This window comes from Dendrobates tinctorius, unplaced genomic scaffold (genome assembly GCF_039654945.1).
Source record: "Dendrobates tinctorius isolate UK_male_01 unplaced genomic scaffold, ASM3965494v1 ptg000103l, whole genome shotgun sequence".
NCBI classification, from domain to species: Eukaryota; Metazoa; Chordata; class Amphibia; order Anura; family Dendrobatidae; genus Dendrobates; species Dendrobates tinctorius.
Genome location: NW_027361771.1, coordinates 13,146,723 through 13,162,442, shown reverse-complemented (window position 1 = coordinate 13,162,442; position 15,720 = coordinate 13,146,723). Strand labels below are relative to the sequence as shown.

At 42.8% G+C, this 15,720-nt stretch overlaps 1 protein-coding gene across 1 annotated transcript in view; it reads right to left on the bottom strand.

The window, feature by feature from the left end:
* Positions 1 to 15,720, bottom strand: part of LOC141099955 (lysosomal alpha-glucosidase-like) — a 209,352-nt gene that overhangs the window by 109,945 nt on the left and 83,687 nt on the right. Inside the window, exon 8 of the mRNA XM_073588086.1 lies at positions 285 to 416. Coding sequence (XP_073444187.1) covers positions 285 to 416 — 132 coding nt within the window. The remainder of the gene's footprint in view (positions 1 to 284; positions 417 to 15,720) is intronic.

Below are 15,720 nucleotides of genomic sequence, written 5' to 3'. Positions count from 1 at the left end.
TCAGTAAGACTGAAAACAGAGTGCTGGAAATCCTCTTTTTTCCACAGATAGAACACATCCGAGAAATTAGGACATATGAAAGGGGCAGAACAGAGGCCTCATGGGTTTGTGGCAATGTTTAGAGAATAGCAAGGTGAAAGACTTACAAGCACACTTTAGCTGCAAATATTGTAGGACATTTTTAATGAAGACTATTTAGAAAGTCGATTTAATTTGTATTTAGGAAGTAAATGAACAATGAAAAAAGATCACATAGGTTTACATTTAAAGCTTTCAATTCTTACCACAATTACGATGTATTTCATGCCATCTTGATGCAATTCATTCACCATTTCTGGTAAATCTCCAAAACGCTTTGGGTCAAAAGTAAAATCTAGATATGCATCCATATAGTCAATGTCATTCCACTGCACATCCTAGGAATTATGAAACACATATCTGAATATTGGCTCCAGAACTGTAGTGATTACAGATGGAATTTACAGTGTCGGCAAAAAAAATCTTTAGACTTGCGCAGCAAAAAAACTTTACATATAAAATCCACATCATAATTTCACTTTTTAAAAGTGTACACAATGGGGGAGATAATAAAAAACTGTCTAATATTAAAGCTGGCTTTGTTGCAAATATCAGCCAATCAACGCTCAGTTTTCACTTCTCTGGTAAAGCGAAAGCTGCACTCTGATTGGTCGTTATGTGCAGCTTAGCCAGTTTTGCTATTAGGCAGTCTTTTATTATCTCCCTCAGTTTTTTATTATCTCCCACAATGGGTCGAAAGAAGCTTAAAATGGAAGAGAAATCCTTTGCCTTGGCTCTGCTCGAGAAGGGGGATTCGGTGATTGCTGTAGCTAGAGATCTGGGAGTGTCAAGAGAAGCAATTTATCAACTGAAGCGGTCGGCGGCATCATTGCCTCCTGGGATGGTACCACAGAGGAAGTCAGGCTCTGGTGCACCTAAGAAGACTTCACCAAGGACTGATAAGCTTCTGAAGTGTGAAGTGATGTCACATCTTTCTATAACTGCTGTTGAACTAAAAAACAAGTACCCTATGCTCCTCCAGAATATCGCAACTAGGACAATTCGTCACCTTCTGCAGAAGGACCTGGGTCTACCAAGTTGCCGTGCCGCAAAGAAGCCCCTGCTCACAGCAGCAATGAAGAAGAAAAGGCTTGCCTTTTGTAAGAAATATCAAGATTGGACATCTGAAGAGTGGAAGAAAGTGATGTTTAGTGATGAGAGCACTTTCAGGCTGGTCAGGGGAGGCTCAAAGGTTGTGCGTCGTCCGAGTACCGTGTCTCGTTATGACCCAAAATATACAGTTAAGACTGTTAAACACCCTGACAGTGTGATGGTGTGGAGTGCATTCAGTGGAAGCATGGGCAGGGCAGGTTTGTACTTCCTTCCCAAGAATGTAACTATGAAAGCAAGCAATTATATTACTGTTTTGGAAGAACACATGCTTACTTTTTGGGTCATACATCAGTGTGATTACTTTATGCATGATGGAGCCCCTGTCCACAAAGCCAAGGCCGTGAGAAAGTTTCTCAGTGACCATAAAATTAACATTTTAGAGTGGCCAGGTAATTCCCCTGACCTTAACCCCATAGAAAATGCCTGGAATTTAATGAAAAACAAGGTTCAAGAGACACGACCCAGCAACATCAACAATCTAAAGGAGGTGCTGAAGACACTGTGGGTAAACATGGACTCCACATACTTAGCCAGCCTTGCTGAATCCATGCCTAAACGACTGCAGATGGTGATAAAATGTAAGGGTGACATGACAAAATACTAATTGTAATAAAATATCCACAATAAAACACTTGAATCCACATGAATATTAAGATTTTGTGGTTTCATTGAACTTGTAAAGATTTTTTTTTGCCGGCACTGTACATGCTGTATGGTTAATACAATGTTTAGAATGCTTTAAACTCTTTAAATTTTAACATCTGCATTCCTATGATTGCTATAAGAACTCGCCCGCAGTGACATCAATCAGGTAATAGGAGTTCACCATGAGACACTGAAGAGCGCTAGCACATGCTGCTCAGTGTCTCTTCTGGATGGCAGGCTGTATAGTCACATCATGCAACAATACAGCCTGCCATCTGGATGTAGCAGAGCTAGACACATTGCGGGACAAATGGATTATTATCTTCTTTGTGGACAGGTGAGGAACATTGTTGTTCATTATTTTTATTCTGTTACAGGAGTCAGTGGACTGGGCGATGACGCGAGTATGATTTAGTTTAGATTCATTAAAGGAATCTGTGTCATTCTTTCAATTAAATGACTTTATTCTGGATGTGTATTTTTTATACAATATGACTATGGAGTTAGTAATGGGGGCATCTTATAGATGCCTATCCATTACAAACCTCAAGGCTTGATGTCACATCACAATACAATGGTGACATCGACCCTCCAACTATCACGCCACTTGCCACCGCATCAGGGCAAGTGGGAAGAGCAAGGCTTATGGATGTGCCATTTCTGGGGTGGCTGAGAGATTATGCTTTTAGTCTGGGAGGGGCCAATTTACATGGTCCCTTCCTAGGCTATTAATATCAGCACGCAGCTGTCTGCCTAACCTTTGCTGGTTATGGCATTGGGGACCCTATGTCATTTTTTGGGGGTCCCTATTTGAGTAACCAGGAAAGGCAAGCATGCAGCTGTGAGTTGATGTTAATAGTCTGAGAATCTTTGTGTATATTTTCTCTTTCCCAGAATATTAATACCAGCCCCCAGCTGTCGGCTTTTCCTCTGCTGATTATGAAAATTACACATTTTTTTCAATTACGTTTTTAATAGTTGACAAGAACAGTAAGATCATCTGAGTTCATAGCAGCCGTTTCTCTTGCTTTGCAAGTGCCAGTGCTGGACTGATGAATGGCCTCGAGTCCAGCACTCGACACTGGCATTGAACAGTCTGGCACTGGAGCTATTTTGAGACCTGGTGACTTAGAATCATAGAATCGTAGAGTTGGAAGGGACCTCCTGGGCCATCTGGTCCAACCCCCTGCTCAAAGCAGGATTCGCTAAATCATCCCAGTCAGATGTCTGTCCAGCCTCTATTTGAAGACTTCCATTGAAGGAGAACTCACCACTTCTTGAGGCAGCTTTTTCCACTCATTGATCACTCTAACTGTCAAAAAGTTTTTCTAATATCTAATCTGTGTCTCCTCCCATTCAGTTTCATCCCATTGCTTCTAGTCTTTCCTTGTGCAAATGAGAATAAAGTTGATCCTTCTACAATGTGACAGCCCTTTAGATATTTGTAGACAGCTATTAAGTCTCCTCTCAGTCTTCTCTTTTGCAAGCTAAACAATCCCAAATCCTGCAACCTTTCCTCATAAGACAGGGTTTGCAGACCGGTCACCATTCTGGTTGCTCTTTTCTGAACTTGCTCCAGTTTGTTGATGTCTTTTTTAAAATGTGGTGCCCAAAACTGGACACAATATTCCAGATGAGGTCTGACCAAAGAGGAGTAGAGGGAAATAATGACTTCACGTGATCTAGACTGTATGCTTCAGTTAATACATCCTAGAATTTGCCTTTTTTGCTGCTGCATCACACTGTTGACTCATATTCAGTCTGTGATCTATTAGTATACCCAAATCTTTTTCACATGTGCTGTTGCTTAGGCCTATTCCTCCCATTCTGTATATGCTTTTTTCATTTTTATTGCCCAGATGTAGTACTTTGCATTTTTCCCTGTTAAAAACCATTCTGTTAGTTGCTGCCCACTTCTCCAGTTTATTTATATCTTTTTGAATCCTCTCTCTCTCTTCTCTAGTATTAGCTATCCCTCCTAGCTTTGTGTCATCAGCAAATTTAATCAGTTTACCCTCAATTCCTTCATCTAAATCGTTGATAAAGATGTTGAACAATACAGGGCCCAGGACAGAGCCCTGTGGTACCCCACTTGAGACATTCTTCCAACTGGATGTGCAGCCATTTACGACCACTCTTTGGGTCCGATCACTAAGCCTTTCAGGTTAACAGAGTCCACATCCACTGGATCTCCCAGCAGCTGCGAGGCCCAGAAACCTCATATGAAACTTTAGAGACATTTTAAGGTTTCTGAAGTTTCCAGCTGCTGGAATGCCTGAAGGCTGTAAACTAAAGTTATCTAGGGAGTGTATTTTACTGTACTAGTAAATAACTAAGAAAATAAAAGAAAATACTGAGATAGGGTCCCCCATAATCTTTATAAACAGCTGAGGGAAATCCGACAGCTGGGGTCTAAGGTTAACATTCTGGGAAAGAGACAAAATTCATAAAGCTTCCCAGCCTATTAATATCAGCTCACAGATGTATACTTATCTTTTCCTGATTATTAAAACAGAGGATTCCCCCCCAAAAAGGAAATTGAGTCCCCTTGTATTTTTGATAACCAGCCAGGCAAAACTTACAGCTGCAGGTTACAAACCTCAGCTCTCAGCTTCAGCAAGGCTGATTATAAAGAATAAAGGGGTCCCAATGCCGTATTTTTTAATTATTTAAATAAATAATTTAAAAAAATGGCTTGGGGTCACCCAACTAGCCAAGCAACAGCAGACAGCTGGGTCTGGTATTTTCAGGCTGGTAAGGGGCCATGGATATTGGACCACTCAGCCTAAAAATAGCAGCCAGCAGCTGACCACGAAAAGATGCATCTATTAAATGACCCAATTCTGGCATTTTGCCTGGCTCTTCCCATTTGCCCTGTGATGGTGGCAAGTGGGGTTGATATTTATGGGGTTGATGTCACCTTTGTATTGATATCAAGCCCACGGCTTAGTAATGGAGAGGCATCTATAAGATGCCCATTCATTACACATCCTATATTTAAATTGAAAATTAAGACACAGCCAGAATAAAGTCCTTTATTTTGAAGAATGACACAGACTCTTTAATTAATCTAAATTAAACCATACTTACGTCATTACCCATTCCACTTTAGCTTGGCTCACTTTAGCTTGGCTGGTTGTCAAAAATAGTGGAGATTCCATCCCGTTTATTTAAATTATTTATTTAAATTATTCAAAAAACAGTGTAAGGCCTGCTCTATTCTTAATAACCAGTCTTGCTAACGCTGAGGGTTGCAGACCGCAGCTGTCCGTTTTGTCTGGCTGGTTATGAAAATTACAAGGCAACCCACATCAATTTTTTTTAAATCATTTAGCTATAGCGCAATTGATGGTCAATTGATGCCACTTTTCCTAGTGTCTGTCTTTAATTTTAGTTACTTTGGCAGCTTTTTGGCCCCCCTGAAGGTGTTGCCTATGCATTTGGTTTTGCCTCCCTTTGAAGTCAGTGGGATTCAGATATGTTCGGCGAACATGTTCAGCCAACATGGGGACGCTCGCCGATCTGAACTGAATTTTAGCTGTACTACTTTGGTACAAACACAATGCAATCCTTATTGCTGAATCCAACTCTATTCCTGTTGCCCATAGACAAATTCGATAGAAGTCAGTTAAACAAGCCAATTGTAGAAGAATAAGCCGACCATCTCATGTTTATTTGGACTCCCGACTTTCCCCCAGCAGATGTCAGGGGATATTTCAACAATCGACCCTTTTGTTCAGCGGGGAGATGTTGCTACCGCAGGTGTCTGGCAGCTGCTTTCATAGAAAACATAGGAACGCTCAGCTGGGAAAGTGAGCTGTCAGGTGAACCATAGTTTGTTGCAATATCCACCTAACATACAGTGCCAGATACAAAAGTAATACCCACCTAATATACAGTGGCTTGCAAAAGTCTTCCTTGTCCTCCTTGGGTTTTTACCTATTTTGCTATATTACAACTGTGTTTAAAATATTTTTGTAATCCGATTTGTGTTTGATGCATCAGCACTAAGTAGCCTAAGTTGATGAAGTGAAGTGAGAAAAATATAGGTATAAGTTACATTTTTGGGATCAAATTTCGTATATACTTGAGTATAAGTGGAGTTTTCAGCAAATTTTTTTGTGCAGAAAATGGCCCCCTTTTCTTATACTCGAGTCATTGTGCCAGAAGATGGAGGGGGAGCGTCAGTGTAGGAGCAGTGGGTCACAGGAGGCAGGAGCCGGCTGCTGCGGCTAAAGCCTGTGTCAGCTGCTAAAGAGAAATGAATATTCACTGCACTGGCAGTGAATATTCATTTCTCTGTAATAGTGTGCACAGTGTCAGCCACAGCCGCTTGTCAGAAACACCGCACTGAACTTGTTCACTGAGCCAGTGCGCGTGTCCTGAGAAAAGCGAACTGTGCTCAAAGATCCCTGTGGAGCGGGCAGCAGCCGAGTAGATGCGTACTTCAGAACCGCAGGACCTGAAGCATGTGACTGCTAGGGGCATGGCCTAAACTCCAGAGAGCTAGGAGCTGCAAGAGAACTCCAAGCAGGGTAACTGCGAGATAAAGTTACCAAGGGGCATAGACAGGGAGGATAGTCAGGACGTAGCCAATTAGTCATACACAGAGATAGCTGCAAGGTACAAGAGGGGTGAGCAGAGAGTAGTCAGATCACAGGCAATGAGTCATACACAGAGAGGATAGCGCAGTGCAGAATCAACAGGCAAACTCACAACGGGAAACAGAACCGGGTCAGAACCATATAAACAAGCTATAACAACGAACAGGCACAGGCACACAGAGGTCAGCACACTCGGCCAAAGGCAAAAGTATAACTGGCAGGGATTGGAGCTTCCCAGGGGTTTAAGAAGCTCTCCCAGAACCAGAAAGAGGCCACAATCATTAACCCCAGGTGTGCAGGTCAAAACCTGCACTGAGCTCCAGACATTAACCCCTGACGTGCAGCTCAAAAACCTGCACTGGGATCATGACAGTACCCCCCTCTCAACGAGGGGCCTCTGGACCCCCAGGCTTCCCCGAGTACTTGGCATGGAAAGCCCGAGCGAGGCGATCTGCATGTACAGAGCGAGCAGGGACCCATGAGCGCTCCTCTGGTCCATATCCCTTCCAGTGGACCAGGTACCGCAAAGAGCGGCGCACCGGCTGAGAGTCCACAATATGTCCGACCTCATACTCCAATTGACCCTCCACCAGCACTGGAGGAACAACAGGCTTGGAGTCCTCTTTGACAGACCCTACGGATTTCAACAGAGAATTATGGAATACATTGGATAGTTTTACGGAGGCGGGGAGACGCAACCTATATGCCACTGGGTTGACTATCTCCATAATCTCGTACGGACTAATGAACTTTGGTCCCAATTTAGCTGATGGTACCTTTAAGTTGATGTTACGTGTGGAAAGCCAAACTTTCTTTCCCACCTGAAACATGAAACAGACTTGATAAACGAGGAGGGGGTGTTGCATTGTATGTTAGAAACGCATATATCTGCACAGAGATTGAAGCTTCAGAGACTGGGAGTTCTGTGGAAACTGTTTGGGTAAGAATACAAGGACAGAACAATGGAAAGGACACCATTGTAGGCATTTACTACAGGCCGCCTGTGCAAGCTGAAGATATGGATGAACTCTTTATGCATCAAATGGCCAAGTTCTCCAAAAAATATGACATAGTTGTCATGGGAGATTTCAACTATCCAGACATTTGTTGGGAATCTCTCTCAGGCAAAACTAACAGGTCAAGGAAATTCTTATCCTCTCTTGCTGACAACTTTATCTTCCAAAAGGTAGGGGAGAAAACAAGGGGAACTGCTACCTTGGATCTAATCCTTATAAACAGGGAGGAAATGGTTGAGGAGGTAAAAGTGGCTGGAACCCTAGGAGGTAGCGACCATGCTATTTTAGAATTTTGGATAACTAGAGGCGGAAGACCTGTGAAGACTCAGACGTCAAGGTTAGATTTCAGAAAGGCAGATTTTAAGGGATTCAGAAAGATAATTGGAGGGATCCAATGGCTGGATATCCTTAAAGACAAAAATGTCCAGGAAGGATGGGAAATCTTGAAAAATGAAATTCTCAAAGCACAGTTGTTAACAATTCCGAAAAGAGGGAAGAATAGGAAGCATTTAAGGAAACCAGGATGGGTGAACACAGAACTTAAGCACATGCTAAAAAGGAAGAAAAAAATGTTTATAAAATGGAAAGAGGGAGGCATATCTAAAGAAGAATATAATGCTGTCTGCAGAATCTGCAGGGCACAAATCAGATTAGCTAAAGCTGAAAATGAATTGAGGCTTGCAAGAGATGTCAAAAGCAATAATAAAGGATTTTGGGGATATGTCAAAAGTAAAAGAAAAGTCAAAGATGCTATAGGATTTTTACAGGATGAAAATGATGAAATGGTAAGACAGGATGTTGAGAAGGCTGAACTTTTAAATTCCTATTTTGCATCTGTTTTCTCTCAGAAAGGAAATGTAACACCAACTGTTATTCACTGTCCTATTAAGGGAATAGAAGAATCCAGGATATCTATAAACAGAAAGATAGTGAGGAAACACTTAGCTAACCTAAATGAATTCAAGTCTCCAGGTCCAGATGAATTACACCCCAGAGTACTGAAGGAGATAGCAGAAGAAATTTCTGAACCACTCTCCATAATCTTTGAAAATTCTTGGAGAACAGGAGAAGTGCCAGAAGACTGGAGAAGAGCAAATGTTGTTCCTATCTTCAAAAAGGGGAAGAAGGTGGACCCAGGCAACTATAGGCCGGTGAGTCTGACTTCTATACCAGGAAAGATCTTTGAACAAATTATTAAACAACATGTAAGTCAATACCTGGATAAGAATGAAGTGATCAAACAGAGTCAGCATGGGTTTGTAACTAATAAGTCATGTCAGACTAACTTAATTTCCTTCTATGACGGTATCACTGATTGGGTGGATCAAGGAAATGCTGTAGATATAGTATATCTTGACTTCAGCAAAGCATTTGACAAAGTCTCTCATACAATCCTTATTGAAAAAATGACTAAGTATGGAATAGACAAGGCAACTGTTAGGTGGATTCATAGCTGGCTTAGTGATCGGACCCAAAGAGTGGTCGTAAATGGCTGCACATCCAGTTGGAAGAATGTCTCAAGTGGGGTACCACAGGGCTCTGTCCTGGGCCCTGTATTGTTCAACATCTTTATCAACGATTTAGATGAAGGAATTGAGGGTAAACTGATTAAATTTGCTGATGACACAAAGCTAGGAGGGATAGCTAATACTAGAGAAGAGAGAGAGAGGATTCAAAAAGATTTAAATAAACTGGAGAAGTGGGCAGTAACTAACAGAATGGTTTTTAACAGGGAGAAATGCAAAGTACTACATCTGGGCAATAAAAATGAAAAAAGCATATATAGAATGGGAGGAATAGGGCTAAGTGACAGCACATGTGAAAAAGACTTGGGTATACTAATAGATCACAGACTGAATATGAGTCAACAGTGTGATGCAGCAGCAAAAAAGGCAAATGCAGCTCTAGGATGTATTAACAGAAGCATACAGTCTAGATCACGTGAAGTCATTATTTCCCTCTACTCCTCTTTGGTCAGACCTCATCTGGAATATTGTGTCCAGTTTTGGGCACCACATTTTAAAAAAGACATCAACAAACTGGAGCAAGTTCAGAAAAGAGCGACCAGAATGGTGACCGGTCTGCAAACCCTGTCTTATGAGGAAAGGTTGCAGGATTTGGGAATGTTTAGTTTGCAAAAGAGAAGACTGAGAGGAGACTTAATTGCTGTCTACAAATATCTAAAGGGCTGTCACATTGTAGAAGGATCAACTTTATTCTCATTTGCACAAGGAAAGACTAGAAGCAATGGGATGAAACTGAATGGGAGGAGACACAGATTAGATATTAGAAAAAACTTTTTGACAGTTAGAGTGATCAATGAGTGGAACAGGCTGCCACGAGAAGTGGTGAGTTCTCCTTCAATGGAAGTCTTCAAACAGAGGCTGGACAGACATCTGACTGGGATGATTTAGCGAATCCTGCTTTGAGCAGGGGGTTGGACCAGATGGCCCAGGAGGTCCCTTCCAACTCTACGATTCTATGATTCTATGATTCTATGTCTCCCGAGGCTCTCTTTTTGTCAGCAAAATATTTATACCTCCCCTGGGCCCGAGAGATATTACACTAGACTTCAGCCCAGAGGTTTTTTAACGGTTGAACGGACCCCTCTACCCCTGGACAACCGGAATCCACCCGTGAAAACTCCCCAAAATGCGGATTAAACCCATAGTTAATCAGGAATGGGGACATGTTGGTGGACTGACTCACCCGGTTGTTAAAAGCGAATTCCGCCAACGGTAACGCATCACACCAATCCTCCTGTCTGGCGGAGGTCAGACACCTGAGAATTTGTTCCAGGGATTGATTGGTGCGTTCTGTCAGACAATTACTCTCCAGGTGATATGCCGACGAGAAGGAGAGTGAGATGCCCAATTTCATACAGAACGCCCTCCAAAATTTGGCCACAAACTGCACACCTCTGTCAGACACAACATTCTGGGGTACCCCATGCAATCGGACCACATACTGCGCAAACAACCTTGATAATGTTTCTGCTGAGGGTAATGCTGCCAAGGGAATGAAATGGGCCTGTTTAGTAAACCTATCCACCACCACCCAGATCACGGTATTGCCCCTGGAAGGTGGAAGGCCGGTAATAAAAACCATGGAAAGATGAGTCCATGGCCTATCAGGAACCAGTAAAGGTATGAGTTCCCCAGCCGGCCGGTTATGTGAGCTTTTGGAACGGGCACACACGCCACAAGCAGAAACAAATTCCTTGACATCGGACCTTAATGAAGGCCACCAAATACCCCTGGCTACTGCCTCTCTAGTGGCCGTGATACATGGATGAGCACTCAGCCTAGACTCATGAAACTCCTGCAGAAGTCTAGGCCACAATGAATCTGGAACAAACAGTTTATCCCCTGGCCTGGTTGCCGGAGCTAGGGCCTGAGCCCTTAGAATTTCTTGTTCCCACTCAGATGAGACCCCCGCCACTACCACCCCTGGGGTAAGAATGGAGGATAGCGGCTCAGGGGGAGACACTGGGTCTAAACTTCTGGACAGGGCATCCGCTTTAACATTTTTGGACCCCGGTCGAAAAGTAATGGAGAACTGAAATCGTGAAAAAAAAGTGACCAACGGGCTTGTCTAGGAGTAAGCCTCTTAGCAGATTCAAGGTATGCCAAATTTTTGTGATCCGTGACAACCGTGATAGGGTGAGCCGCCCCTTCCAAAAAGGGCCTCCATTCCTCAAATGCCAGCTTGACCGCAAGAAGTTCTCTATTGCCTACATCATAGTTTTTCTCAGCTGAGGAGAACTTCTTGGAGAAGAAGGCACAGGGTTTGAGATTGGTAAGGGTGGCCGGACCCTGGGACAGCACAGCCCCCACCCCCACTTCAGAAGCATCCACCTCCACAATGAATGGTTTGGACGGGTCTGGTCGTACCAACACCGGGGCAGATATGAAACATTTCTTAATCGCTGAGAAGGACTCCTTAGCGAGTACAGACCAATTTTTTACATCAGCGCCCTTCTGGGTAAGATCTGTGAGTGGTTTAACCACTTGTGAGAAACCTTTAATGAATGTTCGATAATAGTTCGCAAATCGTAAGAAGCGCTGGAGCCCCTTGAGATCTCGAGGCTGAACCCAGTCAGCGATCGCCAGCACCTTCTTAGGATCCATATGAAACCCCTCACAGGACACAATCAACCCCAAAAAAGACAGTTCCTGTACAAAAAACAAACATTTTTCCAATTTAGCGAACAATTGGTTCTCCCTGAGTCACTGGAGAACTGTCTGTAGATGTTGCAAGTGAGATTGGCTGTCCGGGGAATACACCAATATGTCATCCAAATAAATAATAACAAAACGGCCTATCAGGTCAGAAAACACAACATTGATGAAATTCTGGAAAATAGCGGGTGCATTAGTTAACCCAAATGGCATTACCAGGTTTTCAAAGAGTCCTTCTGATGTGAGGACGCAGTTTTCCACTCATCCACTTCCCGAACTCTTATCAGATTGTAGGCCCCCTGCAGATCTAACTTGGAGAACCATTGGGCCCCAGCTAACTGGTTACATAAGTCTGGGATGAGGGGAAGCGGGTAAGTGTTCCTAACCGTTATCTTGTTCAGTTCCCAAAAGTCGAGGCATGGCCGCAAACCACCATCTTTCTTCTTCACAAAGAAGAATCCTGCTGCCACAGGTGACACAGAAGGCCTGATATGCCCTTTGCGGAGACTCTCAGCTATGTACTCCTTCATGGTTTGGCACTCAGGCCCAGACAAATTGAACAATCGAGCCTTAGGTAACTTGGCTCCGGGTACTAAATCAATGGCGAAATCGTAGGGTCTATGTGGTGGCAGCGACTCAGACTCACTTTTGGAAAAAACGTCTTTGAAATCCTTCAGGTACTCCGGAATACCTTCCAGACCAACAGACGACACAGATACGGATTTAACAGCGTTAAGAAGATGTCCCAGGTTACCACATTTATCCTTACATCCCCATTGAGTGATCTCCCCTGTAACCCAATCAATGGTAGGATTATGGCATTGACACCAAGGCATCCCCAGTACCAGTCCTGCAGGCAAGTTATCTAGCACAAGAAAACTTAGTTTTTCCACATGAGTGGAACCCACTTTTAGAGAAAAAAGTTCAGACCTGCAACAGATACCGTCCTGGGTAAGAGGAGACGAGTCAATTGCCACAAGTTTAACAGGATCCTGAAGCCTGACTGTCCCTATCTTATTAAGAGTCATAACTTTGGTATCAATCAGGTTCACAGCAGAACCACAGTCAACAAAAGCAGTAGTCTGAACCGGACCATTACCAAGTTCCAGTTCCACCTGCAGCACCATTTTTGCATGTGAGGAAAATTGTACCTGAAGGTCTGGGTAGCCTCCTCGACTACTACCCAGACCTAGTCGTTTCCCGCCATCTTGGAGGATGACGGACAGGAGGGGCAGTCCTTCTTCCAGTGTCCAGATTCCCCACAATAGAAGCACAACTGCTTCTCCCGGCGGCATCTTCTTTCCTTTTCCTCGCAGGTGACAGCGCTCACCTCCATAGCCACAGGAAGAGTCCGGGTCTCATCTCCACTGAAGAATAATGGTGTTTCCCGTTGAAAGTCCATTGATCCCCGCTGCAACCACCAGCAAGTGAAACCGACGTGGTTATGTGCTAACTCACATCACAAAGGTCCTGTACACCTGGAGCAGCTCACAGACGCCGGGAGCGCGAGAGGCCGCTCACGTCTGCTCCACAGCTGGAGGTACACTGACAGGAGGCTGCCACCGGCCGGGGAAGCCCCTGTAACTCGTCTATACCCCTGTGTACAAACCACCCCCCTCTTTTTCCAAGCGCTGGAGCAAAAAGCGCTATTTTAACCTGCACCGCTTACTGGAGTGAGGACTTCGATTCGCATTATCTTTACAGGTACCGCTCTCTGACTTGTGCATTTACTATTGCGGCTACTCTGCACAGCCGTTCACAGGCTGCAATTTGACTTTGACTTTTTTTTTTTTTAAGCTGCTATCAGGAAGAAGTACCCTGCAGTATATAACCTGTTCAGTGATTTTAGGTTTTTACCCTCACTCATGCCTTTTTAGTTTTTAATGATTGTTCAGGTTGGAACTAAGATTGCCAGCAGCATCTATATATATATATATATATATTTTATTTATTTATTTATTTATTTTTCCCTTAAGCACTTCTTCTGAGGTCTTACAATCATCTATTTCTAATTGCTATTTTCTCGCTATTATCCAGCTACATAAAGAGCACTTATAGGAGGTTTTTTTTTTTCTTATTAACCACCTAATTTAGATTTCCCTCTTCTTTATGAGTGTTCCAAGCGCACACTAATATTATGAATTATATAAATTTGTTTGCATTTTACAGTGAGAAATAAGTATTTGATTCCTCTGGCGAACAAGACTAAAAACTTGGTGGCAAAACCCTTGTTGGCAAGCACAGCAGTCAGATGTTTTTTGTATCATCAAAAAAGACTTACGGAAGCATGTAGCCATAAAATATTACCATTTTATTCAGTCAATACAAAAAACACACAGACATAAACAAATGTGATAAAAGGAGATGAGTATCCAATATAACACCCCAGAGTGCGTCTGCACTATAATGATGATACACTCATTGCTTGACACCATGTACATCACCTGTAAACAGTTCTGTATCAAAATGATGCAAAAAATCCTAAGTTATAAAGCCAGAAAAACTACAATAAATGGTAGCACACGCAAAGACACACTGCTGCCCATCAGTGCCAATATAAACCAAAAATGCAAATCAGCAAGATATATCCCTAATATAATGCAAAGCCAACGTGAAACGCGCGTTGGGGACCTTCACACCTACAGGTTGTATGCTCTATATGTATTGTACTTTCCCTGGCACTTGCCTCCTATGCTGACATACAGCCCACCCTGTACATCTCAACTTTATTTACATTTAGCCGGTGTTTTCCTAGCCTGTATAATTTGTAGTCTTATGCTACTCTACATCATTCTAATTGGGGACACATCCTGCTCAAGTATGCGCAGGTTTAATTTCAGCACAGCTCTAGGACACACTATCTCCTAGTTATTTTTCCCACATCAGTGATAGATGGAGTTTTTTTAATGCTTGTATATCTCTATTTACTCTGCTAGCCCTGGCCACCTTGATTTTGTGGTAACATCTTGTATTATATTATTTGGGCTGGATACTGGTGCCATTAGGTTGCATCACCAATAACCCTTACTGTTTTATAATGGAACTGTCTTTGCATTATATTAGGGATATATCTTGCTGATTTGCATTTTTTGGTTTATATAGGCACTGATGGGCAGCAGTGTGTCTTTGCGTGTGCTACCACTTTTCAGGCTCGCTTATCCACTTCTGTTGTGTACATCTATTATATAGGCTATTTATTGTAGTTTTTCTGGCTTTATTACTTAGGATTTTTTGCATCATTTTGATGCAGAACTGTTTACAGGTGATGTACACTGGTGTCAAGCAATGAGTGTATCATCATTATAGTGCATACGCACTCTGGGGTGTTATATTGGATACTCATCTCCTTTTATCACATTTGCTTATGTCTGTGTGTTTTTTGTATTGACTGAATAAAATGGTAATATTTTATGGCTACATGTTTCCGTAAGTCTTTTTGATGATAGTGCTTTTGGAAGTACCACTTTTTCTAGGCCTAATTGTTTTGAAAATCAGATGTTTTTTGTAGTTGATGATGATGAGGCTTGCCCACATGTCAGGAAGAATTCTGGTCCACTCCTCTTTGCAGATCACCTCTAAATCTTTAAGATTTTGAGGTTGTTGCTTGGCAACTTGGAGATTCAACTCTCTCCGTAAGTTTTCTATGGGATTAAGGTCTGGAGACTGGCTAAGCCGCTCCATGACCATAATGTGCTTCTTTTTGAGCCACTCCTTTGTTGCCTAGGCTGTAAGTTTTGGGTCATTGTCTTGCTGGAAGACCCAGCCACGACCCATTTTTAATGTCCTGGCGGAGGGAAGGAGGTTGTCACTCAGGATTTTACGGTACTTAGCTCCAGCTGTTCTCCCATTGATTTGGTGAAGTAGTCCTGTGCCCTTAGCATAGAAATACCCCCAAAATATAATGTTTCTACCTCCATGCTTGACAGTGGGGATGGTGTTCTTTGGGTCATAGGCAGCATTTCTCTTCCTCAAAAGACGGCGAGTTGAGTTAATGCAAAAGACCTCAATTTTTATCTCTTCTGACCACAGCACCTTCTCCCAATAACTCACAGAATCACCCAGGTGTTCATTGGCAAACTTCAG